The sequence below is a fragment of the Bufo bufo genome, chromosome 8 (assembly GCF_905171765.1).
Source record: "Bufo bufo chromosome 8, aBufBuf1.1, whole genome shotgun sequence".
In the NCBI taxonomy this organism is placed as follows: domain Eukaryota; kingdom Metazoa; phylum Chordata; class Amphibia; order Anura; family Bufonidae; genus Bufo; species Bufo bufo.
Genome location: NC_053396.1, coordinates 3,449,711 through 3,475,627, shown reverse-complemented (window position 1 = coordinate 3,475,627; position 25,917 = coordinate 3,449,711). Strand labels below are relative to the sequence as shown.

Genomic DNA, 25,917 nt, shown 5'->3' with positions numbered 1-25,917 from the left:
CTCAGATCAAGTCACTGTCGTCCAAAGCAACAACCGTCACAGACCAGGAGTGGCTGGGCAAATCCAGTATCATACTACACAGATGCAAAAGATATAGAGGAGGCAGGGACAGGTAGCTGACCATAGCTGTATCCATGTGTGCATTGCTTGGTATGGTGCTGCCTTGTTATAATTTCTATGAGGGTTTGGAAATCTGCTCCAAAATCTAGATTCTATGTATTCCCATTGGTATTCTGTTGAACAACTTTCAGGAGACTATTCCGTTCTCTTTCAGGGATTTTTATGTCTGACAATCTGCTTAATTGAAAACAAATGGTCAGGAAACGAAGGTGACTCATCCAGGACGGTCTGCGCAGGGCCCCGAGTCAAGTTCTTAATGCTCAGCAGAGTTGCTGCTATGAGGTCATCTTTGCTCTTTTTGCAAGTTGCACAGACGTAGCATTGTCCGGTTCTACCATTTGGGATCTAACCACACGTTGGTTTGGGTCTGCAGTGTTGCCAGCTGCCCAGGTCAGTAATGATGGCTACTTGGATAGTTTGCATCTTGTTTAACGGCCATATTATGGCTTGATATAGCCTCACGGTTGTACAAATCCTTAATATGGCATCCATGGAAGTTTATACAATCCTGCTGTACCCGTGTATCCCTCACTATTCACACATAGCCCTTTGTGATATGATTTGGCACAAAAAATTAATTTGGTATGTTCCATCAGATATCATGTTAAGGAGGTATTATCTCCATAATACACTGCAGCGGCACATGTTAAAATAAATCCTACCCTCCTTATTGTTCAGTATGATAACTGCACTGGTAACCAAAAAAACTATGTGACAACCTGCACATGTTCATCTGAAAGGTTGTCACAAGTCCATTCCTTTTAATTGTATTAGATAGAGACTGTCTGAGATCTTTGGAGGTAGAGATCCTCTGTGCTGGAGCCTAGAGGATCCTACAAATCATCCCGGTAGCAATAATGTGCACTTGACAGCATTGCCAAATTTAAGGCTACTTTCACACTTGCGTTTGTATTTCCGGTATTGAAATCCGGCAGAGGATCTCAGTACCACAATTAAACGGCTCCATTTTGATTTTGCACATCAGGATGCATCCGTTCCGTTGGGGTGCGGATGTGTGAAAACAAAGTAAGGGGGAAAAAAACGGATCTGTCACTTCATACATTCAAAGTCGATGAGTGACGGATCAGTTTTTTTAGCCTCCTAAAAAAACGGATCCATCACCATTGACTTGACTTACATTGTTTTCAGTGCCGTATCCGTTCTCATTACCGTACACAAAACCGCAGCTTGTAGGAGTTTTGTGTCCGGTTACAAAATGCAATTCTGCTGGAACAGAAGACATCCTGAACAGATCTCTTTCCATTCAAAATGCATGGGAAATAAACAGAACCGATTTTTTCCAGTATTGAGATCAGAAAACAACAATGCAAGTGTGAAAGTAGCCTAATATATCTTTGGTGTTGGTTCTCCAAATCGGCGATCCTTCTACAGGTCCGGAGTCCAGCCCTGTGCCGGTATAAGTACAGTAAATGGACTGCACCTTGTTTCCTCACAGAGTCTAACACGGCTAGGTTAGGCCTCACATTCTTTTGGATTGACAAATGATGCGCTCTTACGATAGATCACCCCCCACGTCCTTTATCAGTAGATGCGATGCAGAAATCCCAGAAACGGAGTAATTTATGTGAAATGGCGAAATACGAGTGATTCCACTGCATTCTTCATGGTGCAGGATGCAAATTCCAATATCCCAGAATGCTGTTGTATACCAAGCAAGCAAACCAATGCAATGAGCACACAGCTAGCGGTTTATACGAAGTACATTGCGGACCATGCAAACTCATTTTGGAGCGCTGATCAGTTTCCAGACTTTCGGCATGAGTGTCACAGCTGTAATAAGAGTTCACATATGTGACATTATGAAAAACATTGTAGTGATATCATTACAAGTATGTCACTGAAATGACATCTCTTATATACGGCCCAACTGAGTTTTCTTTCTGGCTCCTTCAGTGCTGTTTGGCCTTGGATTAATATCGTCTTGCTGATTTATTTCCTTTGCCCTGGCATACAACGCTGCTTTGCTGTGTTCTCAGCATTAGTTACAGATGTGCCTGCAAGGAACAATCGCATGGTAACCCGGGGCAGCACAAATAAAACAGCGCTCACTAATTTCATGGCTGGAATATCACAGCGAGACGAAAATCAAGTGGTGCACTTGATAAATGATGCAGGTTGACATTCAGACCAGTAACTAATGTCATGTGAAGGTGCAGAGACCCCTTTAATGTGAACAGTATCGGTTATGGGTGCTGAAGAAAGCTTTAACAACTCTGCATTGGGTTTCATGTCAGATAAGGACAGTATGGATGTCGAATCTGCACAGTTTTTACCTTTATATACACTTTTGATGAAAGGTAAAATGTTGAATGGTCAGTAACTTTTCAAACAATTTTACATAAATCAATGGTTCATGCGACCATAAGAAACTTTATAATCTATTTTATTAGAGTAAAATGTCTAGTTCTCTGTTTATCCCTCCCACCCATCTTTGCTGAATGCTGTTTCTGTTTTAAAATTCCCTTAAAGCTGTCCGGGACGGAGCAGCTCACTGAAGGATCAGATTACACATGTCAATACAAGTCTATGGAGAGGGGAGGTGGAGGAGTGAGGAGGAACCCAGAGACATACACAGCAAGAGAGACTGGATAGACCGTTTATTTCTCAGCCTATATGCTAAATTCACATTCATGCAGGTCAGTGCCCTCTTTAATGCCCTCCATGATCCTGGAGCTGCTTCGGATGGAAGGTTAGGAAGCAGATTCTCCTTTACTTTCTGTGTGCAGTGGATGGCAGCTAGAGCACAGCCACCAGATCTGGGAAAACTAGTAGGCAATCATTGTGCAGAATGGAAATCTGGTAGCAAATGCCAGATGCAAGTGATATAATGGCCAGAAATAGTGTTATTTCTCATGTACACACTCTGTACTATTGATTAATGCAAAGCGTGTTGAACGATTAGGTACACTTTAATTCATGGAGGCAATTAGACTGATGGAATATTGCAAGTGCTGCACAGCGTGCCATAGCCGACAACATGTATTCTCCAAGAATATCTTCCAGGGGCCTGAAATAGCAGTCACTGTGAAACATAATAGTCACAGAAATAATCCCACCACCACCATGAATATTGGGATAATGGTCAGATCTCCATGACATAGTGTAGACTGTGGAAAAGCAATGGTCGCACCAAGTGTTGTGATGTTAAAGAAAGAGCTGCACTTGGCACCGGTCTGAAGCATTGCACAGCTTCTCCGACCCATTCATATGTGCTGGCAAGAATTCCTGGGTCGTCTTCATTTTTAGATTTAGCCATATTTGCACCAGAGGGATTGTTTGATTGGCTTCAGGCCCCTCAAGATCAGACAATCAGCTAACAGAAAGGCTTTGTTATACTTTCAGAGCACATTTGCTTATGGTTCTCAGATCTGGAGTTCAGCTGTATGAAAAGGCTGGAGGAGTGCATTCAAGGATATCTAGTCTGTCCAGACCCGGGGTGCATTGTGAAATGTCCTGAGCCGCATGGTATCGCTGCACGCCCCTTATGATATACCTCCATGAGGGAATATGCCCCTTCCCCCATAGGTGGCTCTATGATCTTATATAGTCAGTGGCTTTACATTCACCAGCAACAAGACTAAAGTGAGTTATTTAATTTGGCCAAGCAGGAGTCTCGTTCCAGCATTCGGGAAGATTTATAGTGTTTGCTTGGTGGAGCCCTCTGCACGGCTATAGGGTTTGCTCGCTATCGTCCTCGTCTCACATCTTACATAGGTTATAATACCAATTCTCATCTGTTCTGAGCCTAAGTAAACTCTCAGTATATAAACTTTTCCCTCCTCAATAAACCATTTACATGCCGACCACACTCCAGAGCCGCATAGCAGTCACCTCAATGGCGTTCTTCATAAATGGAAGTTCATTCAAGAATCCCGCTCAAACAACTTCCTTATTGAAGAGGAATGTTCTGCCCCCTCTTCCTGTCCCCTTTCATGCCTTTTCATTCCATCCCTAAATTTAATATGTAGGAGGCAACTAGCCAGGAAACTGGTATATGTAGTGACAGAACCACAACTGCTCTCTGATCGTCTGGGAATACTGGACTGTAACTGGGTCCATTGGGTTGTCACCCAGCTTTCTGTGGGCCCCTCAATGCTTTATACCACAGTGGATTGTGGCCCCTGGGAGATGTAAGATTATCCCACATGAATACATGAATGAGTTTCTGTCGTGCTGATTACATTCACAAGCTGACCTTCCCTAATGGGCGCTGACTCATATCTGGTGTGAAAATTAAATAATTAGGGTAAATGCAGGAGATAATGATTGTTCACACATCAACATGTGTTCGGATTATTGTACTGCCCTCATGTTCTGGGCTCGTCCTGCTTCTCTGCCTCCTCATCATATGGCACCCAGAGACTGTATTCATATTAAAGGGGCTGTGTCACCATAAATGTCCAATAGGTGCGGCTTCCAGCACTGGGCCCCAGTACTGTCTCAAGATCTGGGCCCCAGTCTGCACATGCATGACTCTCTCCATTCTCTTACAGAGGACTTCTGAAACTAGCCAAGTGTGCTTACTCAGCTAAGTCCTGTTGAAATGAATGGAGAGAGCTATGCAAGCATAGCCATTTCTCTATTCCAGGCAGCATAGAAGCCGGGCCCAGAGTCCTGTAGATACGTCATAAAGGCCCAGGTGAAACAACCCCTTTAATAATGTGCAGAGTGTCCCATTGGAGGCCTTGTTACTGCCATGTATTCTCCTTTAGGCTGATTTCCCGAAGATGAACGCTACTATATAGGCCTGCCGTGTTGCCCATAGGCGCTCATATGGTGTACGTTTTTTACTGGATGTCTCTATTCCATACGGCTGAAAAAGAGCTATAACTGCTATAGATCAGCCCGATGGAGGCCAATAGGTCACTCTTCATGCCTCCTTTGGGTGAATAGTGACCTATGGATATGTTTCCTATATGAGAAGGTAGCTTTCCACACACAAATGGAAGCCGTGTGAGAGAAGCCGAAGACTATGAGTTTAGTGGGAGCGTTCATACTTTACCACTGCGCCATTCAATCTCCTCATCGTGGTTGTGTCGTGAGAAACGCAAAATCAGCACCGCTGCACCTTCACCGTACAAGCCGCGCTCCTGACCAGCCAGCCAGGTGGGGACTCTATCCAGCCCCACTCATGTTCAAGAACGGCGGGGGTCCCTGTGGATGGACCCCCACTGATCAGAACGTGGTGGCGTATTCTAGTGATATGCCCTGTGACTGAATGGTGACCTCGTGGAAATGGCCACCGGCTGCCCTTATGTTGTCCTTCCAGATGGGAAGCGTCGTGGGCTGCAGACTCCCCATTATCATCATCATCTTTTGATAAGTGGTGTTCTAGCACCCTCCATGGAGATGGCTCCATCCTTGGCTCACTACATGTATTCAGTATATACAGCATTGCTGTTTGGCTCTTATTAGATTGAATAGTATTTGTACAACTAGCCTTCATGAATGACCCGGAGACCCTCGAACACATTGGAGTCCATCCTAGTGCAGTCTTCATACATAAGCCACAATGGAGTACACAGCCGAATGGGCGATGACCGCTGCTTATCCATGTGTCATCCTGTCCGCAGATTACACAGAACAGGCTTCTTTGCACCCCAGCATTAAAGGGGCAGCACCACAAAGCGTCCTTGCAGCTACCTCAGAGCTTCTTGATCAGCAGGACTGTGGCTCCCGGGTCCCCTGCGGAGACAGCTGTTAGGCAGGATCTTCACACTGTGTGAATAGGCTGGTGCTTTGTCCTGCCCTGCTTGTTCGCTCTGGATTGTGCCTCTAGGGCCAGGACAAATAATCTTCTCACCCCTTTAACATTGTCCCGTCTGTCTGAGAATGAAAAAATGGATTGAGGGTTTTGGAATGTGCCTGAGTTAACCCTGCGCACTGGTCCCAGCTTGTCCTATTAACATCTCCCAATCCCACAGAACCTTTTTTCTCCTCTGTAAACTTTTTTTTTTTTCTCTTCACAAACTTTCATGCCTCTCCCCCTCCCCTCCCCACCCTGTCTCTCCCCCTTTTCCTGATCCCAGTGAAAGGAGGCTGAGCCTGCAGGATTTCGCCTTCTGATTTGCTGTCCCTTTCTGGGACTCACAGTCCTTGCATCTCCCTAAAAAGGTTTTTCACTCTCCAATCGTTCGAGAAGGGGGCATCGCTTCTCAAGACATCCCCATTAGGACCAGACCAGAGAAGGGGACAGGACAGGGAGAGAGAGACCGCTGGGGGTTTCAAATTTGACTGCCCAGAAAATTCAGCTGCACTAAGCGCCCCCCAAAAAAATACCATTCCAATGGCTTTATAAAGTGCACCAGGGTTCCTGCCCTTTCTCTGTCACTTTAATTGCATTCCAAGATTTGCATTGGGGACCTCTGAATCCCTAAGAATTGGCCCCACACAGCGGAGGTGATGAACATGGATACACATACAAGGTGGAAAAGAAGGAGTTGGAGAAGAGACTTATCTTTCCTAATAGCATTAAGCTTTATATGTTCCCAGTGTCATGCAGGTAAGGAAAACTTTTATGCTGAATGGAACAGGTTCCCAGCATGTCTCTGCTTGGGCAATGGGGCATGCAGAAGTCAAAGCTGCAGTACTTTTCCTTTTTGATGAATTAACATAGGAGTTTATATATTTCTGGATCCTATGTCAGGGTCATGGCACCTAAGAGCAGGCTAGTGTGCACCCTTCACCCATCACTGGGGCTGCCCAAGCCTTTCCTTTCTGCCTGCGTCTTCCTTTCTTCTCAGATATTTCTTACCACTGCTCAGTGAAACTTTCTGGCATGTAATCCTAGATACTTCTGCAGACAAGGCTGAAAACTTTTTTTTTCCTTCTGTGAAACTAGCATGATTGCCCCACCTATAGGTGACTTGTGGAACTGCACTAAAACCTTATACACTCAGGTCTGATAAGTTGAGTCCATGCAAGATTTAGCTTTCTGAAATTCTACTATGTCACCTATAAAAGATATTTAAACATACAATATTGTATTCTTCTAGAGATTAAAAAAAAAAAAAGGGAACGTGTCCGCTATTCTTCAACATGACTGCATTGGTAGATTGGAACATAACGGACTGTAATCTATTGGAGAGCAGATCGGCGTTGGTGTATTGGGTTTTGCATGGAGGCCAGTGCGGTGGATGGGTGTGTGCCGGCTGGTGGGTGACACAGGGATCATGCGGTATGACGTAGGAAGCATTTTTCCAGCTTTGTACCATACACTATATGTTCCTACCAGGTATCAGCAACCTCTGGCTCTCCAGCTGTTCTGAGACTACTACTCCCACAATCTTCCTTTTACTTCTATGGGAGTTACAAGTGTGCATGCTGGAAGTTGTAGTCCCATAGGAGCTGGCGTACCGGAGGTTGCTCATCCCTGCCATAAGCTGTGGACTAGAGATAGGGACATGAAGGCTGCTCAGCTGTAGGACTGTGTGATGTGCTGCTGTACCACATCTGCCATTTCTATGCTCATTACCGGGTTAGTTGCGAGGATTACCTTCGTGTTATTTGCTGTAGAGTTATTGAATTGCTGGAGATTGGTTATTCTCCTCACATCTGTGAAGGCTGAAAATGGCAGATCATATGAATCTGTGCAGAATTGCAAAAAATAATAATTCTGCCCTAATCCCATTCTGAATTGTTTGGTTATATCCATGATGACTTCTCTGGAGCCAGGACTTAGACTGAAGCTTCTGGGCCCAAATTATGGTTTGATGATGTCACACCACTGGCATTTGATGATGTCATGTCTATATAATGATGTTTTATTACCTGTTACCAGTTGCTTCAGGCTAACCATTTTTACTTCTTGTTAACTTACATTATGACTTCGGTCTCTTGTAGCCAGCCATATGGCATGTCAGTCAGCCGTCCTGTGGCAGCTTCCTCTGTCAGTAGAGTTGCGGAATCCCACCAAACATAATATGGCATCTCCCAATGAGAGCAATGGAGCAGGGGAGACTGGATCTACGACCTAGCGTCGTACATGGTCCTGGAATCGCCCAGTTTTATTGGTCAGGAGGCGATTCTTATGATATTGGTCAGTCCTGAGATGGTTGTGGTGATAAGTCTGGGTCACACAAGAGTCATGGGGCCCATCCCCAAACAAATGCATCTCTGGGGTACAGTGACGTCTCTGACGGGGCCGCTCCCTGACTGTGGTCACTGAAGGCACCAATAAAGCCTGGGATATCCTGAAGTTGTATGATGGCTACTGTCCTGCATGCTCATTGATTGTGTTGTAGGGTAATAAGAAGATAAGGGGGATCATAAGTGAAAGAATGATGTGAACTTTGGGGGTTCCTGGTTTTATCCCAACTCGGAGCCTGCATTGGGGTATATTCACACATTGTGGTCATATTTTCCGTTTTTGCTGCAATTTGGCAACAGCTGTTATAATACTGCGCTAGGACTGCACCGTGGGAGTGACCCTCAGTGTTAAAGCTGGTTCATAATAAACCATAGAGACCCTCTATTAACCCAGAATTCCCTAATAGGATGTATGACGAGCAACCTATGTTGTAAACCTAAACCACCTAAGGTATGGATGGTTTTTATGAGTAAAACCTATGCTAAGCCGCAGCAATTGCAGTATGAGCTAACATAAAACCCAAATTCAGTGCTGCCCTAGACACCTGCCTAGTTTGCCTGCATGATTAATTGTTGCTACCTCTGATGAGGATATTCTTTTTGAATATGAACCTTGTATCACTACTGCCCCCCATTGGTGGTTTTGAGAATCATGTTCTTGAATCTTCAGTTATCTTGTGCGAGCCTGTTTCCTATTAAGCAAAAGGCTGGGAAAAGAACAAAAAAAAACATTTTCAGGATATTTCAATTGGTTGTAATGACCTGGCATAAAGATAATTGCGTTTGTACATCATACTGAGTACCTAAAGTGCAGTCCTAAATGATTCCTTACATGATGACCTCATCAGTATGATGGGAACGGAGACATGTGCCAAACATGTGCAAATATCACTTTATAGGATCATGCATGCATCGGACTGATCCTTGTGTGCAGAGCGCTGATGGAGCGCTCTAAATACTAGTACAGACGAACGCTTTAAATTATCACAACGTCACTTGGAAACCACGACTGCAATCTGATTGGTTGCCACCGATTACTTCCCTTTTTTTTTCAACAACCTTAATGTTTTTGTATATCTTTATGGAATGTGATTTATCAATATTATAACTATTTACATCAAGATTTATGATTATTGTTGTTATTATTATTTGTTAGTGGGGGGGGAACCAAGGCAGGGTCCGACACTGGTTCACATCAGACCCTAAAATGATTACACGCCAAATCCCTAAATTAAGTCCCCAACACCCCTCCCCCCCAACCTCATTCAGACCCCAGACAAGGTCTAAAATAATCAGACCCTATAATTTAGATCCCAGACAAAAATAAATAACAAATACTTCTGCTCCCGTGTCCCCGTGACATCCAGGTGCCACTACTCTCAAGGACCTTTGTATGTGCCTCCGCATACAGCGATGTCAGGTCTGCAGAACTGGACACTGGGCCTCCCCGCTCTCGATTCTGACTTCAGTCCTCCAGCTGAATACTACAGAGCTATATAGGCCATGTTCGTGGTGAGCTGTCAGAGGCTGAATCATTTGGTTGCAGCAAGATCTCATCTGAACAGGATTCTGTGATTCTTGGATTATCTTGGTGTCCTTGGGCCTAGTTCATACATCCTTACCTTCTGTAAGGTAAAGGGACACCTGCGGGCACCTGCTGTAACCAGTGGACAGAGTGGACACTGGTTGACTTCTTCCCGTAAATTTTTATCAATGCATTGGTGATGTAAGCATAACATTCAGGCTCTTCCAATGCAGAGGGCAGTCTCCGTAGTCATTTCCTTGGTGCAAGACAGGGGGAAGGCAAAATCGACCAACCCTTTCTAAAGTTCTGTGATTTGGCTTCACCCCTGGAGTAATTCTTGTTAATGGCGGCTTAGCTCTTCCTTAGTGTCCTGGTGTAAAGGGTTACAAGGTCTGGACGACCTCCTGGTTAAATTCATCTCTGTTTGGTAAATATTACACCAAAGCAACCGTCGAACCTCCCAGATGTTTTAGGGTTTTGGCAAGCTGAGAGGCGCACGTCTTTGTGAGGCGAGAACTCATGTGGCCAATTTGGAGCTCCCATTTCTTTTACTATACATCATCAAACTCCAGCTTATGGGACATATGTTTCCGATCTCCCAAGTTCGGAGTGTGTGCCCATTAAATGAAGCGATTAAGAAGACCTCCTTCAAGGATAAGGAATCCTGCCAGCTTGTTTTCTGATCTTTGATCCTCGTTTATCACGTTTCAGATTGCCATCTCGTTTCCTTCTTTTTTGAAGTTTAAACTTTAGCACTCAGTGATGTAATTTATGGGAGGCTGGCCGCGATGGAACCAAGTCGGGTGATGAGGTTCTTCAACTCAAACCTATAGTCATAAAACATAAGTTTATGGGATGTTTAAGATTTAGCTCAGTGCCAGATTTCTTTTAGTTTGTTTCTATTATATGTTTCCAAAGTCCAGTACCATCTTGGACACCTGAAGGCCACAGCCAAGGAGTGGGCTAAGACTGTCCGGGCCAGCTACAAGGGACCGTGCCCAGTGTCAACAGTAGTCTGCTCCAGCGTTGGGTGCGGGGTTCTGCCACTGTACCCCATTATCTGTGCACATTGGAATGACTGGTGATGGCCTCCAACTACGTGATCTTTAATTTTTCTCTTCAATGATGTCACTACAGGCTAGGGGATAACTAACTGAAAGTTGGGATCCAACCACTGGGGCCCCCACCAATCCTGAGAACAGGAATCCCATTCTCTCCATCTCATAGAGTGGAAGGTCGGGCATGTGCCCTGCTGCTCCATTCATTCTCTATGGGACAGCTGAGTACAGTGCTATCCTATCTCCAGTGGTCCCATTGATAGGACCTCCTCCGATCCTGAGAACAGGGGTCCCATTTGCTCAAATTGATGGAGCAGTAGGTCAAGCATCCACCTTTACTCCATTCACTCTTCATAGGACTGATCGAGAATAAATGTAGCGGCAGGGCACATGCCCGACCTTCCCCACCATCAGATTGGGCAATGGGACCCACATTCTCAGGATGGGTGGGTATCTGAACACTGGGACCGCCAGGGATAGGGTAGCTCTGTACTCAGCTGTCATCGTCAGTCCCATAGAGAATGAATGTAGCGGTAGGGCACATGCCTGACCTCCCCCACCATCAGATATGGGGAACAGGACCCTAGCTCTCAGGATGGATGAGGGACGGACCACTGGAGATAGGGTAGTGCTGTACTCAGCTGTCATCGTCAGTCCCATAGAGAATGAATGTAGCAGCAGGGCACATGCCCGACCTTCCCCACCATCAGATTGGGCAATGGGACCCACATTTTTCAGGATGGGTGGGGATCTGAACACTGGGTCCACCAGGGATAGGGTAGCTCTGTACTCAGCTGTCCTCGTCAGTCCCATAGAGAATGAATGTAGCGGTAGGGCACATGCCCGACCTCCCCCACCATCAGATATGGGGAACAGGACCCTAGCTCTCAGGATGGATGAGGGACGGACCACTGGAGATAGGGTAGTGCTGTACTCAGCTGTCCTCGGCAGTCCCATAGAGAATGAATGTAGCAGCAGGGCACATGCCCGACCTCCCCCACCATCCTATTTGGGGAACAGGACCCTCGTTCTCAGGATGGGTGGGGGTCTGACCACTGGGACCACTGGAGATAGGGTAGCTCTGTACTCAGCGGTCCTCGGCAGTCCCATAGAGAATGAATGTAGCGGTAGGGCACATGCCCGACCTTCCCCACCATCAGATTGGGCAATGAGACCCTTGTTCTCAGGATGGGTGGGGGTCTGACCACTGGGACCGCCAGGGATAGGGTAGTGCTGTACTCAGCTGTCCTCGGCAGTCCCATAGAGAATGAATGTAGCGGCAGGGCACATGCCCGACCTCCCCCACCAAGTGAGTAGTGCAGTTTTGGGGTCGTGGCCAGTTAGGGATGAGATGTAATCAGGATTCCAGGTTGCTCTGCAGCTTTTTGTAGCTCATTTTACTTATTTTTAGGCAGCAGTTCTATTTTGTGACCTTGCTTCAAGCACCTGTCAATCTTGTAAGTAAGAATAGGAAATTCAGAGAGATAGATGGAAGCTGGAAGGACACAAGGCATATTTTAGAATTTAAAGGGCACGACCCTCTTCTAGCTGATTGGTTTCGGTTATTTATCTGGTTTGATGACCTACCAGAGGTGGAAAAGCCTCACAAGTAGCCGTATAAAGCACCCGCTCTCTATACTTGGTGCCCAAAAACGAATTCTGCTACTTAACTGTAATAATCTGAAGAGCGTGTGCACAGTGAGTTGTGGAGCTCGGCTGCTGCATGCAATGTGCTGGTTGCACCCCGCTACTGGGTAAACACAGTTATGTTTGCATTACATGCTGGGGCGTTCCTATGAGCTCCACGATACGTATTTCCCCCCCCCGGCCTCTTTCATCTCAGCTCCTCTGCTGCCTGTGTCAATCATCCCAAGCAGAGTGTATGTGTCCCAATTAGAGAGAAATGCAGGATTCTGATTAGTGTCGCATGCAGTGATTTCCATCTGCTGTTCCCAGCTTCTGTATTTATCTGAAATCCTTTTGATCTGAATGGGGGCAGAATGTATTTTATTTATGACAAATAGAGATGCATATGGAGAGCCCGCATCCTCATCGTAAATCAAGCGACTGTGCTGAAGTCGACATAAATTGTTTATGTTCTTTGATCCTTTCTCCGCTGTTCTTATTTTGGAAGCCTTGAAATTTTCGATTCCCTGTTCACTTTCTTATGTCTGGCATATCCTATTCTGTGTGATGCAGTTCAAGGTCTCCGACTGGTCTAGATGTGCAGGTCTGTGCCGCCCCTGGTACATGTCAAATCTTCTGCTGGAGCTTCTGCAACCTGGAATGAAAAGCAGAGGTGATGTCTGCAGGAAAAGTCACCCATCTTTATTCTACGCTCGTCTATTCCCTCTACTCCACCCGCCCTGAAGGGAAGCACTGCCACCCACGACAGGCATATTTAGGCCGGTTTCAGATGAGCGTGTCCTGTGCGTGACTTCCCGTTATGGACACTGCTTGTTTCCCAGGAACACACTGCAATTTAATGATTTATAATGCTGTGTCTCTGCATGACCTTACTTCTACAGAATAATACTGCACTGACATACAGCATTTCGGTATGTCAGTATAATTCAATAGGTACAGGTCATGCAGAGACACACAGCATTATAAATCATTATAATGCGCTGTGCTCCTGAGAAACAAGCAGTGTCCGTAATGGGGAATCGCGCACAGGACACACTTATCTGAAACAGGCCTTACATGCCCACAATAGACAGAATGAAGAGAGACCAAGCCCTGGGCCTTGCTGAAGCTGGCAGAAGGCACCTCTTCTGACCTTTCTTCTGCTTGTATCCCCATGTTTCTCAGAGCATTGGAGCCTCACCTCCAGGGGCGTAGCTAAAGGCTCACGGGCCCTGGTACAAGAGTTCATCTTGGGCCCCCCTTCCCTCAGTGCTTTGTGGTCAGGGTCAGGGAAGCACATAGCCCTCCTGCTGCCTGAGGCAGAAATTGAAACAGCACCTAACCCCTTCCGTCCAGCCAGAGGTGAAACCTGACCAGCATGCACTTTCTATAATACAGGTGTCTTCTTATGTAGCACAATGGTCTTTGGGCCCCCTCAGGATCCTGGTCCCGGTAGCGACTGCTACCTCTGCACCCCCTATAGCTACGCCCCTGCTCACCTCCCATCTTGAATCTCCCCCACTGCAGTCATTTCCAGTGTCTGATTTGTTTCCTGCTACCAACAGAAACGTCTGATCTGTAATGATATAAAGTTTGTACTGTGTCTGAAGGGATAGGTGTCCATGTCTGAGGGCTGCAGAGACGTTGATGTACAGTACAGACCAAAGAGTTTTCTTTATTTTCATGACTATGAAAATTGTAGATTCACACTGAAGGCATCAAAACTATGAATTAACACATGTGGAATTATATACATAACAAACAAGTGTGAAACAACTGAAAATATGTCATATTCTAGGTTCTTCAAAGTAGCCACCTTTTGCTTTGATTACTGCTTTGCACACTCTTGGCATTCTCTTGATGAGCTTCAAGAGGTAGTCCCCTGAAATGGTCTTCACTTCACAGGTGTGCCCTGTCAGGTTTAATAAGTGGGATTTCTTGCCTTATAAATGGGGTTGGGACCATCAGTGGCGTTGAGGAGAAGTCAGGTGGATACACAGCTGATAGTCCTACTGAATAGACTGTTAGAATTTGTATTATGGCAAGAAAAAAGCAGCTAAGTAAAGAAAAACGAGTGGCCATCATTACTTTAAGAAATGAAGGTCAGTCAGTCAGCCGAAAAATTGGGAAAACTTTGAAAGTAAGGGCTATTTGACCATGAAGGAGAGTGATGGGGTGCTGCGCCAGATGACCTGGCCTCCACAGTCACCGGACCTGAACCCAATCGAGATGGTTTGGGGTGAGCTGGACCGCAGAGTGAAGGCAAAAGGGCCAACAAGTGCTAAGCATCTCTGGGAACTCCTTCAAGACTGTTGGAAGACCATTTCAGGGGACTACCTCTTGAAGCTCATCAAGAGAATGCCAAGAGTGTGCAAAGCAGTAATCAAAGCAGAAGGTGGCTACTTTGAAGAACCTAGAATATGACATATTTTCAGTTGTTTCACACTTGTTTGTTATGTATATAATTCCACATGTGTTAATTCATAGTTTTGATGCCTTCATAGTCATGAAAATAAAGAAAACTCTTTGAATGAGAAGGTGTGTCCAAACTTTTGGTCTGTACTGTATATATTTCACACAACCTACCCTCTGACAGAAGGTACTAGACAACATTTCTTTGACAGCTGAGCGTCGTTGATGTGTCACATGGTCAGACCCTAGCGCTATGATGTGTCACGTGATCAAACCATCATCCCATTGCTAGTGTGAAGGGGAAAGTAGCTTATAAGAGAGCAGGGCAAAAAGATGTGAAGTTACCTTAGTCCTCTTGAGCAGTATATACCATACATGTTTGTCCTGTTGAGCGATTGCAGCCACCTGTATGCTCAGCTTTAGACTCCAGGACGAATAGCTTAAAAGGGATGACCCATGAAAAATATTCTACATTTTTCAATCCAGCGCCTAGATCGGAATATTTTTGTTATTGCATTTAATAAAAAAATTTGTACAGCCACTGTACAGCACCACCTGCTGTTTGCCCTTTTTCTTATTTTTCTGTCCTGCTCACTGAGATGGAAGCACATGCACAGTTCCATCCTTCAGCTGCTACTAGCTGCAGCAGACAGGACATGCCCTCTCAGTAAGGACTCGACCCCTTAGCTGCCGACTAGAAATAAATCTAGCAGAACAATTGGAGCAATGAATAGGAATATCTCTGGATCCATGTGAGGTACAGGGCTGGTTCTAGCTTTGTTAGAAAGAGGTTCTAATGCATGTACTATATCAGGGGTGGGCAACCTGTGGCACTCCAGGTGTTGTGAAACTACAATTCCCAGCATGCTCCATTTATTTCTATGAGAGCTCTTAGAAGAGCAGAGCAAGTATGCATGGGAGTTGTAGTATCACAACAGCTGGAGTGCCACAGTTTGCCCATCCCTGCTTGACTATATGATGTATTATTTACATTTTTTTCATTAATCATAGGATAATCCCTTTAATGCAAAACACCAATCTGACAGGTCATCAAAATTCAGCCGGACTCTCTTCCTGTGCAGAACTTTTGGTCTGATCTTGCATGGAACCTCGGGTCAAAAACAGTGAGAAGGCAACTGGTGTAACTGGTACAAGTTCACTATTTTCCACCAAAGAGCTGAGTGGCAGGTGGATTTATTTGTGAGGAGATTCTAGTCCAGAACCGCAGGTTGATGGGAAAGATTTGTGGATATGGATTCCGCTATGATTAGACTTTTGCTTCCTGGGGAGAGGAAAATTTATATTTTCCAGTTGATGTGTAAGCAGGGCTGGAAATAAGAATATTTAGTGTGTAAATTGTCAGCTCTTCAGCCCATGAACATATGTTTGTGTCTATGTATACTTTACTTGCTAGTAAAGTATTGTACAGTGTATATATTGGCCAATAGTGCCAGAAATTGATCATGTGACATATGATAGCACCAGAGTTTGATCATGTGACTCATCCTAGCGCCAGGGTTTGATCATGTGACACATAATAGCACCAGTTTGATCATGTGACACATGATAGTGCCAGGGTTTGATCATGTGACTCATCATAGCGCCAGGCTTTGATCATGTGACTCATCATAGCGCCAGAGTTTGATCATGTGACTCATCATAGCGCCAGAGTTTGATCATGTGACACATGATAGCCCCAGAGTTTGATCATGTGACTCATCAATGCGCCAGGATTGTGTGAAATATATACATCAGTATCTCTGCAGACCATTCACTCCAAAGCTTCATCTCCTTCCTGCAGACACACGGACACTGGGAAATCCTATCCCGTCCTTTCAGATATAGCGTTGTCCACCCCCGCACTTGCTTGTTTTCAGCACTGACATGTAAATTTAAGTGGACAGAAAATACAGACATGGCCCTTGACAGCTGTGGGGTATTTAGGCCTTAAAGCATGCTATTTGCAGCGTCTGCAGACTGGCCGGTCTTCATTTAGACCCAGCATAAGCCTTGCACACAGTCTGTGGCCATCACGGAGTTTGACAGTTCTTAGAGTGAGAAAAGCAAATATCTTGTCCCAGACTTAAGTAAAGGTTTGGAGAGAAAATAAACAATGTTTCCTGGGAAGGTGGCCTCTTAGCTGTAACGGCTGCGGTATTTTTGGAGATGTAGGTCTTGTATGACGGCGCCTTTTGCTTTGGGCCTCATTTGCTGTCATTAAGTGTCAGAGTAGTCGCCTCTTGTCCGTTATCAGTAAAACACCTTTGTATCTGCAGATGTCGCAGTCAGGCAGCTCCGTGCATGGTCTTAGAAGGAATTGCCACACATTGTAGCATCAGGGCCCTTAAGAGACAGATGCATGTGAAGTATGAACATCTGTAATACGCCTATATCTATAAAGGGTTAAACCAGCGACTGCGATGTGCACAGGGCTTCCTTCCTCCGATTTAAAGGGTGTAGTATCGGAGGCAAAATTTGTCAGGTGCACTTAAGTAGACCCTCATTAGTCAGTGTTAGGGCTCATGCACTCGACCGTAGTCATTTTTGTGCTCTGCTACTTGCGGATCTGCAAAACATGAATACCGCCCTTCTGCGGCACGGGACGTCCAGCATGTAATAGAACTGTCCTATCCTTGTCCGTAATACCAACATAGGACTATTTTTTTGCGGGTGCCGTGGAATGAACATACAGTGACTGAATAGCTGTGGATTTACTTTTGTGGTTTTAATGCAGCGCATCCACAGCGTTGTAACGTGCCAGCAAAGTGGAGGAGAGTTGAAGAAATCTCAGCCACACGCTGCGCACAAAAGCCTGGAGACCTACCTTGTGTGATACGGAGGTTGTGTCCACCATATCTGAAATGACCATAGATCACTCTGTTCAGCCCAAATTGATGGTTTCCAACTCTCCCATCATCTCACTGGTTTTCAGGAAACTTGCATCTTGACATTACCTGGTCGTGTAGGTAGGTTGGCACATGATCCAATGTTTGCAATGAAGAGCTGCTTCTGTATTTACAAGACATTTCTTATTGCAGTTTCTTTCAATTAGGCGCAATCATAACTATGGTTAACGTGCATCATGGCGGATCCCCTGCAAAGATTTTCTAATTCAATTTATAAAATTATAAATGGGAACCAAAGGTCTCTGAACACAAGCCTGGAGGATCCTGCCTTCCAGAGATGCAGTCTTCCGGGCCTGTGGAGGTGCACTCGGTCCCTCCAGATCAGCATCAGGTTGGTGGTATAATGCAGCGGGGAAAGTGCTCTGTGCAGTGACATACAGAGACTCCATAGCATGCAGATGTATGGCTCATTTAACCAGATTAATAATAACCCATCAATTATTAACCATTTCTAGCAAACTTGAGTTAAATTTTTACTCACTAACTAGCACTCCAATACATTTGAGAGGCTAGATTGTTTGCCTGCAAATAACATATGAGCAACTTCTCCATTGTCTGTGGTCTGCACAGCGGACTATCCCCCATTGTCTGTGGTCAGCACAGCGGACTATCCCCCATTGTCTGTGGTCGGCACAACAGGCTATCCTCCATTGTATGTGGTCGGCACAGCGGACTATCCCCCATTGTATGTGGTCGGCACAGCGGACTATCCCCCATTGTCTGTGGTCAGCACAGTGGACTATCCCCCATTGTCTGTGGTCGGCACAGCGGACTATCCCCCATTGTATGTGGTCGGCACAGCGGACTATCCCCCATTGTATGTGGTCGGCACAGCGGACTATCCCCCATTGTATGTGGTCGGCACAGCGGACTATCCCCATTGTATGTGGTCGGCACAGCGGACTATCCCCCATTGTATGTGGTCGGCACAGCGGACTATCCCCATTGTATGTGGTCGGCACAGCGGACTATCCCCCATTGTCTGTGGTCGGCACAACAGGCTATCCTCTATTGTCTGTGGTCAGCACAGCGGACTATCCCCCATTGTATGTGGTCAGCACAGCGGACTATCCCCCATTGTCTGTGGTCAGCACAGCGGACTATCCCCCATTGTATGTGGTCGGCACAGCGGACTATCCCCCATTGTCTGTGGTCTGCACAGCGGACTATCCCCCATTGTATGTGGTCGGCACAGCGGACTATCTTCCATCGTTTGTGGTTGGCCTCATTCCTACCTAGTTCCGGCTTTCTCTCCTTGTATGCCTGTATTCTCCCTCTCCCGCCCACACCTTGCAGATTTGTCTGTGAAGTTATTTTTTGTCACTGACATTAGTATAGGGCCGGCCTGCCCTGCAGGGATCAGATAAGACGCAGGCAGGAGATGAAACCGTAGATTGCTTGCTTTCTTATAGAAAATAGAAATCTTTGACATTTTGCAGCATTGTACCTGCAAGGTGTTTTCCACCACTGATTGGAAACTGAGAATGCTGGAAAATAAATAGCATAACCTAAATCTCACAGCCCGCGCCGCTCTGATTTATGGCTCTGTTGTTGTGACCCCAGAGATGCAAAACTCCTTAAATTTTGCATTTAAAGACCTTATTTGCACAGTGGATAAGGAGGCTCATACCCTTTCCACCAGACAGTGTCACGTATAAAGAGTCTGTGCAGTCCTGCCCCATCTCCATAGCTGGAGACACATTTATTAGTCTTTCTATATTTCCAGTCAGGGTCAGTGAGGCCTACATCGGGGCCTATAACTCTCATGCACCCGGTGGTTAAAGAGAACCTGTCACCATGTAATCTGCAGGCAGCGTGTTATAGAGCAGGAGGAGCTGAGCAGATTATATATAAAGAGAACCTGTCACCATGTAATCTGCAGGCAGCGTGTTATAGAGCAGGAGGAGCTGAGCAGATTATATATAAGAGAACCTGTTACCATGTAATCTGCAGGCAGTGTGTTATAGAGCAGGAGGAGCTGAGCAGATTATATATAAAGAGAACCTGTCACAGTGTAATCTGCAGGCAGCGTGTTATAGAGCAGGAGGAGCTGAGCAGATTATATATAAAGAGAACCTGTCACCATGTAATCTGCAGGCAGCGTGTTATAGAGCAGGAGGAGCTGAGCAGATTATATATAAAGAGAACCTGTCACCATGTAATCTGCAGGCAGCGTGTTATAGAGCAGGAGGAGCTGAGCAGATTATATATAAGAGAACCTGTTACCATGTAATCTGCAGGCAGCGTGTTATAGAGCAGGAGGAGCTGAGCAGATTATATATAAAGAGAACCTGTCACCATGTAATCTGCAGGCAGCGTGTTATAGAGCAGGAGGAGCTGAGCAGATTATATATACAGAGAACCTGTCACCGTGTAATCTGCAGGCAGCGTGTTATAGAGCAGGAGGAGCTAAGCAGATTATATATACAGAGAACCTGTCACTGTGTAATCTGCAGGCAGCGTGTTATAGAGCAGGAGGAGCTGAGCAGATTATATATACAGAGAACCTGTCACCATGTAATCTGCAGGCAGCGTGTTATAGAGCAGGAGGAGCTGAGCAGATTATATATAAAGAGAACCTGTCACTGTGTAATCTGCAGGCAGCGTGTTATAGAGCAGGAGGAGCTGAGCAGATTATATATACAGAGAACCTGTCACCATGTAATCTGCAGGCAGTGTGTTATAGAGCAGGAGGATCTGAGCAGATTATATATACAGAGAACCTGTCACCATGTAATCTGCAGGCAGCGTGTTATAGAGCAGGAGGAGCTGAGCAGATTATATATAAAGAGAACCTGTCACCATGTAATCTGCAGGCAGCGTGTTATAGAGCAGGAGGAGCTGAGCAGATTATATATACAGAGAACCTGTCACCATGTAATCTGCAGGCAGTGTGTTATAGAGCAGGAGGAGTTGAGCAGATTATATATACAGAGAACCTGTCACCGTGTAATCTGCAGGCAGCGTGTTATAGAGCAGGAGGAGCTAAGCAGATTATATATACAGAGAACCTGTCACTGTGTAATCTGCAGGCAGCGTGTTATAGAGCAGGAGGAGCTGAGCAGATTATATATACAGAGAACCTGTCACCATGTAATCTGCAGGCAGCGTGTTATAGAGCAGGAGGAGCTGAGCAGATTATATATAAAGAGAACCTGTCACCGTGTAATCTGCAGGCAGCGTGTTATAGAGCAGGAGGAGCTGAGCAGAAGATATATAGAGATCCTGTCACCATGTAATCTGCAGGCAGTGTGTTATAGAGCAGGAGGATCTGAGCAGATTATATATACAGAGAATCTGTCACCATGTAATCTGCAGGCAGCGTGTTATAGAGCAGGAGGAGCTGAGCAGATTATATATAAAGAGAACCTGTCACCGTGTAATCTGCAGGCAGCGTGTTATAGAGCAGGAGGAGCTGAGCAGATTATATATAAAGAGAACCTGTCACCGTGTAATCTGCAGGCAGTGTGTTATAGAGCAGGAGGAGCTGAGCAGATTATATATAAAGAGAACCTGTCACCGTGTAATCTGCAGGCAGTGTGTTATAGAGCAGGAGGAGCTGAGGAGATTATATATAAAGAGAACCTGTCACCATGTAATCTGCAGACAGTGTGTTATAGAGCAGGAGGAGCTGAGCAGAATATATATAAAGAGAACCTGTCACCGTGTAATCTGCAGGCAGCGTGTTATAGAGCAGGAGGAGCTGAGCAGATTATATATAAAGAGAACCTGTCACCATGTAATCTGCAGGCAGTGTGTTATAGAGCAGGAGGAGCTGAGCAGATTATATATAAAGAGAACCTGTCACCATGTAATCTGCAGGCAGCGTGTTATAGAGCAGGAGGAGCTGAGCAGATTATATATAAAGAGAACCTGTCACCATGTAATCTGCAGGCAGCGTGTTATAGAGCAGGAGGAGCTGAGCAGATTATATATAAGAGAACCTGTTACCATGTAATCTGCAGGCAGCGTGTTATAGAGCAGGAGGAGCTGAGCAGATTATATATAAAGAGAACCTGTCACCATGTAATCTGCAGGCAGCGTGTTATAGAGCAGGAGGAGCTGAGCAGATTATATATACAGAGAACCTGTCACCGTGTAATCTGCAGGCAGCGTGTTATAGAGCAGGAGGAGCTAAGCAGATTATATATACAGAGAACCTGTCACTGTGTAATCTGCAGGCAGCGTGTTATAGAGCAGGAGGAGCTGAGCAGATTATATATACAGAGAACCTGTCACCATGTAATCTGCAGGCAGCGTGTTATAGAGCAGGAGGAGCTGAGCAGATTATATATAAAGAGAACCTGTCACCATGTAATCTGCAGGCAGCGTGTTATAGAGCAGGAGGAGCTGAGCAGATTATATATAAAGAGAACCTGTCACTGTGTAATCTGCAGGCAGCGTGTTATAGAGCAGGAGGAGCGGAGCAGATTATATATAAAGAGAACCTGTCACCGTGTAATCTGCAGGCAGTGTGTTATAGAGCAGGAGGAGCTGAGCAGATTATATATAAAGAGAACCTGTCACTGTGTAATCTGCAGACAGTGTGTTATAGAGCAGGAGGAGCTGAGCAGATTATATATACAGAGAACCTGTCACCATGTAATCTGCAGGCAGCGTGTTATAGAGCAGGAGGAGCGGAGCAGATTATATATAAAGAGAACCTGTCACCGTGTAATCTGCAGGCAGTGTGTTATAGAGCAGGAGGAGCTGAGCAGATTATATATAAAGAGAACCTGTCACTGTGTAATCTGCAGGCAGTGTGTTATAGAGCAGGAGGAGCTGAGCAGATTATATATACAGAGAACCTGTCACTGTGTAATCTGCAGGAAGCGTGTTATAGAGCAGGAGGAGCTGAGCAGATTATATATACAGAGAACCTGTCACCATGTAATCTGCATGCAGTGTGTTATAGAGCAGGAGGAGCTGAGCAGATTATATATAAAGAGAACCTGTCACCGTGTAATCTGCAGACAGCGTGTTATACAGCAGGAGGAGCTGAGCAGATTATATATAAAGAGAACCTGTCACCGTGTAATCTGCAGACAGTGTGTTATAGAGCAGGAGGAGCTGAGCAGATTATATATACAGAGAACCTGTCACTGTGTAATCTGCAGGAAGCGTGTTATAGAGCAGGAGGAGCTGAGCAGATTATATATAAAGAGAACCTGTCACCATGTAATCTGCAGACAGTGTGTTATAGAGCAGGAGGAGCTGAGCAGATTATATATACAGAGAACCTGTCACCATGTAATCTGCATGCAGTGTGTTATAGAGCAGGAGGAGCTGAGCAGATTATATATAGAGAGAACCTGTCACCATGTAATCTGCAGGCAGTGTGTTATAGAGCAGGAGGAGCTGAGCAGATTATATATAAAGAGAACCTGTCACCGTGTAATCTGCAGGCAGCGTGTTATACAGCAGGAGGAGCTGAGCAGATTATATATAAAGAGAACCTGTCACCGTGTAATCTGCAGGCAGCGTGTTATAGAGCAGGAGGAGCTGAGCAGATTATATATAAAGAGAACCTGTCACCATGTAATATGCAGGCAGTGTGTTATAGAGCAGGAGGAGCTGAGCAGATTATATATAAAGAGAACCTGTCACCATGTAATCTGCAGGCAGCGTGTTATAGAGCAGGAGGAGCTGAGCAGATTATATATAAAGAGAACCTGTCACCGTGTAATCTGCAGGCAGTGTGTTATAGAGCAGGAGGAGCTGAGCAGATTATACATAAAGAGAACCTGTCACCGTGTAATCTGCAGGCAGCGTGTTATAGAGCAGGAGGAGCTGAGCAGATTATATATAAAGAGAACCTGTCACCATGTAATATGCAGGCAGCGTGTTATAGAGCAGGAGGAGCTGAGCAGATTATATATAAAGAGAACCTGTCACCATGTAATCTGCAGGCAGAGTGTTATAGAGCAGGAGGAGCGGAGCAGATTATATATAAAGAGAACCTGTCACCATGTAATCTGCAGGCAGTGTGTTATAGAGCAGGAGGAGCTGAGCAGATTATATATACAGAGAACCTGTCACCATGTAATCTGCAGGCAGAGTGTTATAGAGCAGGAGGAGCTGAGCAGATTATGTATAAAGAGAACCTGTCACCATGTAATCTGCAGGCAGAGTGTTATAGAGCAGGAGGAGCTGAGCAGATTATATATAAAGAGAACCTGTCACCATGTAATCTGCAGGCAGAGTGTTTTTTTTTTTTTTTAACTCTTTGCAGCTTTGTGATATATTGCTGTGTTGGAGATCTACCTGCTAAAGCATTTAGAAGAGAAGCAGAGACCCTAGTTTTAATCCTAAATAGTCTGCCAGATCAGGTTTGGATCTCTAGATCCACTCAGTCGCACGCAGGATGATTGGACATACAGTGCACGGTCCGGTGCAGTTACCTCCACTACGTTTGCTCTAAACCAGTCTCTTGTCACTGATCATCTGCAGTGAAGAAGGCAGTGGATGGCAATGCATCGATGGTTAATACTCAGATTGCCCAGTTTAAGACGGTCTGGCTGGGAAATGCTCCTTCCCTGATCTGTACGGCCTCATTCATAAGTGTGACCGTGTGAACTGATTCTTATGAATGAATTATGCTTGATCTTCTCCATGTGGGACCAGGATAACTGGAAGCCGGCCGACACCAGCCACCCTGTGGGAGAGATTTCAAAGTGTTCCCTGACATCGAGGGTCTTGTTTTATCCTTCTGAAGCTTTTCCGCTCTAATTTTCAGAGACCTACAGATATTTTTTAATATTAATGTATTTGAGTTTATATTTGTTTAAACATAATTTTATCTGGAAACCAACACTGATATAATGAGAATCATCCAGAGCAACAAGATGTCAGGCTAAATATAATCTGCAGTCCCCTCTATATGCAACTATTCCCCTGTGCTCCTGGATCTTTAAGTCCATCTGGTACTAAAGCTGTAGCAGGCAGGGCAGTCACAGCGACGTAACCGCTGGTGGAGGATTCCAGGCTCGGCAGGTACATAGACGCCTGTAGATAGATTGTAAATTCTCGGGATGATCCTCCGGATTACTGATCTGGATGCATTGAAGTAAAGGCTTGTTTAGGGTCCATTCACACTACCGTATTTCTGGGTCCGCATCTGTTTTGCAATTTTGCAGAAAGGTATGGACCTATTCATTTCAATGGCACCGCATCCGTCGTTCTGTTCTGCGGCCCCTCAAAAAGATAGAACAGGGGTAGGCAACCTCAAGCACTCCAGCTTTTGTGAAACTACAACTCCCAGCATGCATAATTGCTCTGCTCTTCTCAAAGCTCCCATATAAATGAATGGAGCATGCTGGGAATTGTAGTTTCACATCAGCTGGCGTTCCGGAGGTTTCTGACCCCTTAGATAGAGCATGTCCTATTGTCTGCAATCGCGGAGCTGGCCGAGTGCGTTCTGCAAAATGCATGGCCAGTACCCATAATTTACGGACTGCAAAACGCTTCCGGTCGTGTGAATGGACCCTTAGTCCGTTGTAATATTCTATGTTCTGTTCTTCCCCTCCTCATCATTTAGGAGTAAACGACACGTCATTCTTAGAAGCTCAGTCTCAGCATTTTTGGTTACCAATGATTTTGGCAGACCTCCAGTTGTGGTTGTGATCATGACCCTGGGTCTATCCCGGCCAGTCAATGAATTCCTAGAATGCCTGGTTAATGGTGAATGTCTGTCTTCCCTTTATCTGGGGGGAGGGGGGGGGGGGGGGTTGTTTTTCATCATGGCCAGACACTGCTTCACTGGGAAAAAGGTATTCAAAAAGACAAGAAAGCTGAGCCTGTAGTGCCTCAGATGTAAGTCGATGTATGCACCCTGTCTGCCCGTTGTCCTCACAGGAATCCGTTGTCCCTGAACCAGAAATATAAGAGCTGCAGTGTCCTCGACTCCTGACCTTACCGAATGTATTCTTTACGGCTCCCCTTCAGTAGTGACTGGTCTGAGGTCCTTCTATTGCTCGTCTCATATTTCCTGCTGTTAACCTCATGGTCCTCTGCCAGCGCTTGGTCCAAACATATTTTTTAGACCCAAAGTAGCCCAGAAGCTGTCCGGTCAGCTCTGGAGTCCTGCCTGGTGCAGTCGGAGCCCCCCATGTGTGAGGGGCAGCTGCTGAAATTGCCATATCTTGCCTAGCAGCACCATTTA

At 45.5% G+C, this 25,917-nt stretch overlaps 1 protein-coding gene across 2 annotated transcripts in view; it reads left to right on the top strand.

The window, feature by feature from the left end:
* The first annotated feature begins 6,209 nt into the window (after positions 1 to 6,209).
* Positions 6,210 to 25,917, top strand: part of COL5A1 (collagen type V alpha 1 chain) — a 157,052-nt gene continuing 137,344 nt past the window's right edge. The window contains exon 1 of one of the 2 annotated variants that reach the window (XM_040406465.1): positions 6,210 to 6,643. In XM_040406465.1, the coding sequence (XP_040262399.1) occupies positions 6,544 to 6,643 (100 nt within the window). In that variant the 5' untranslated portion in view covers positions 6,210 to 6,543. The remainder of the gene's footprint in view (positions 6,644 to 25,917) is intronic. The other variant, XM_040406464.1, reaches the window with a different exon arrangement.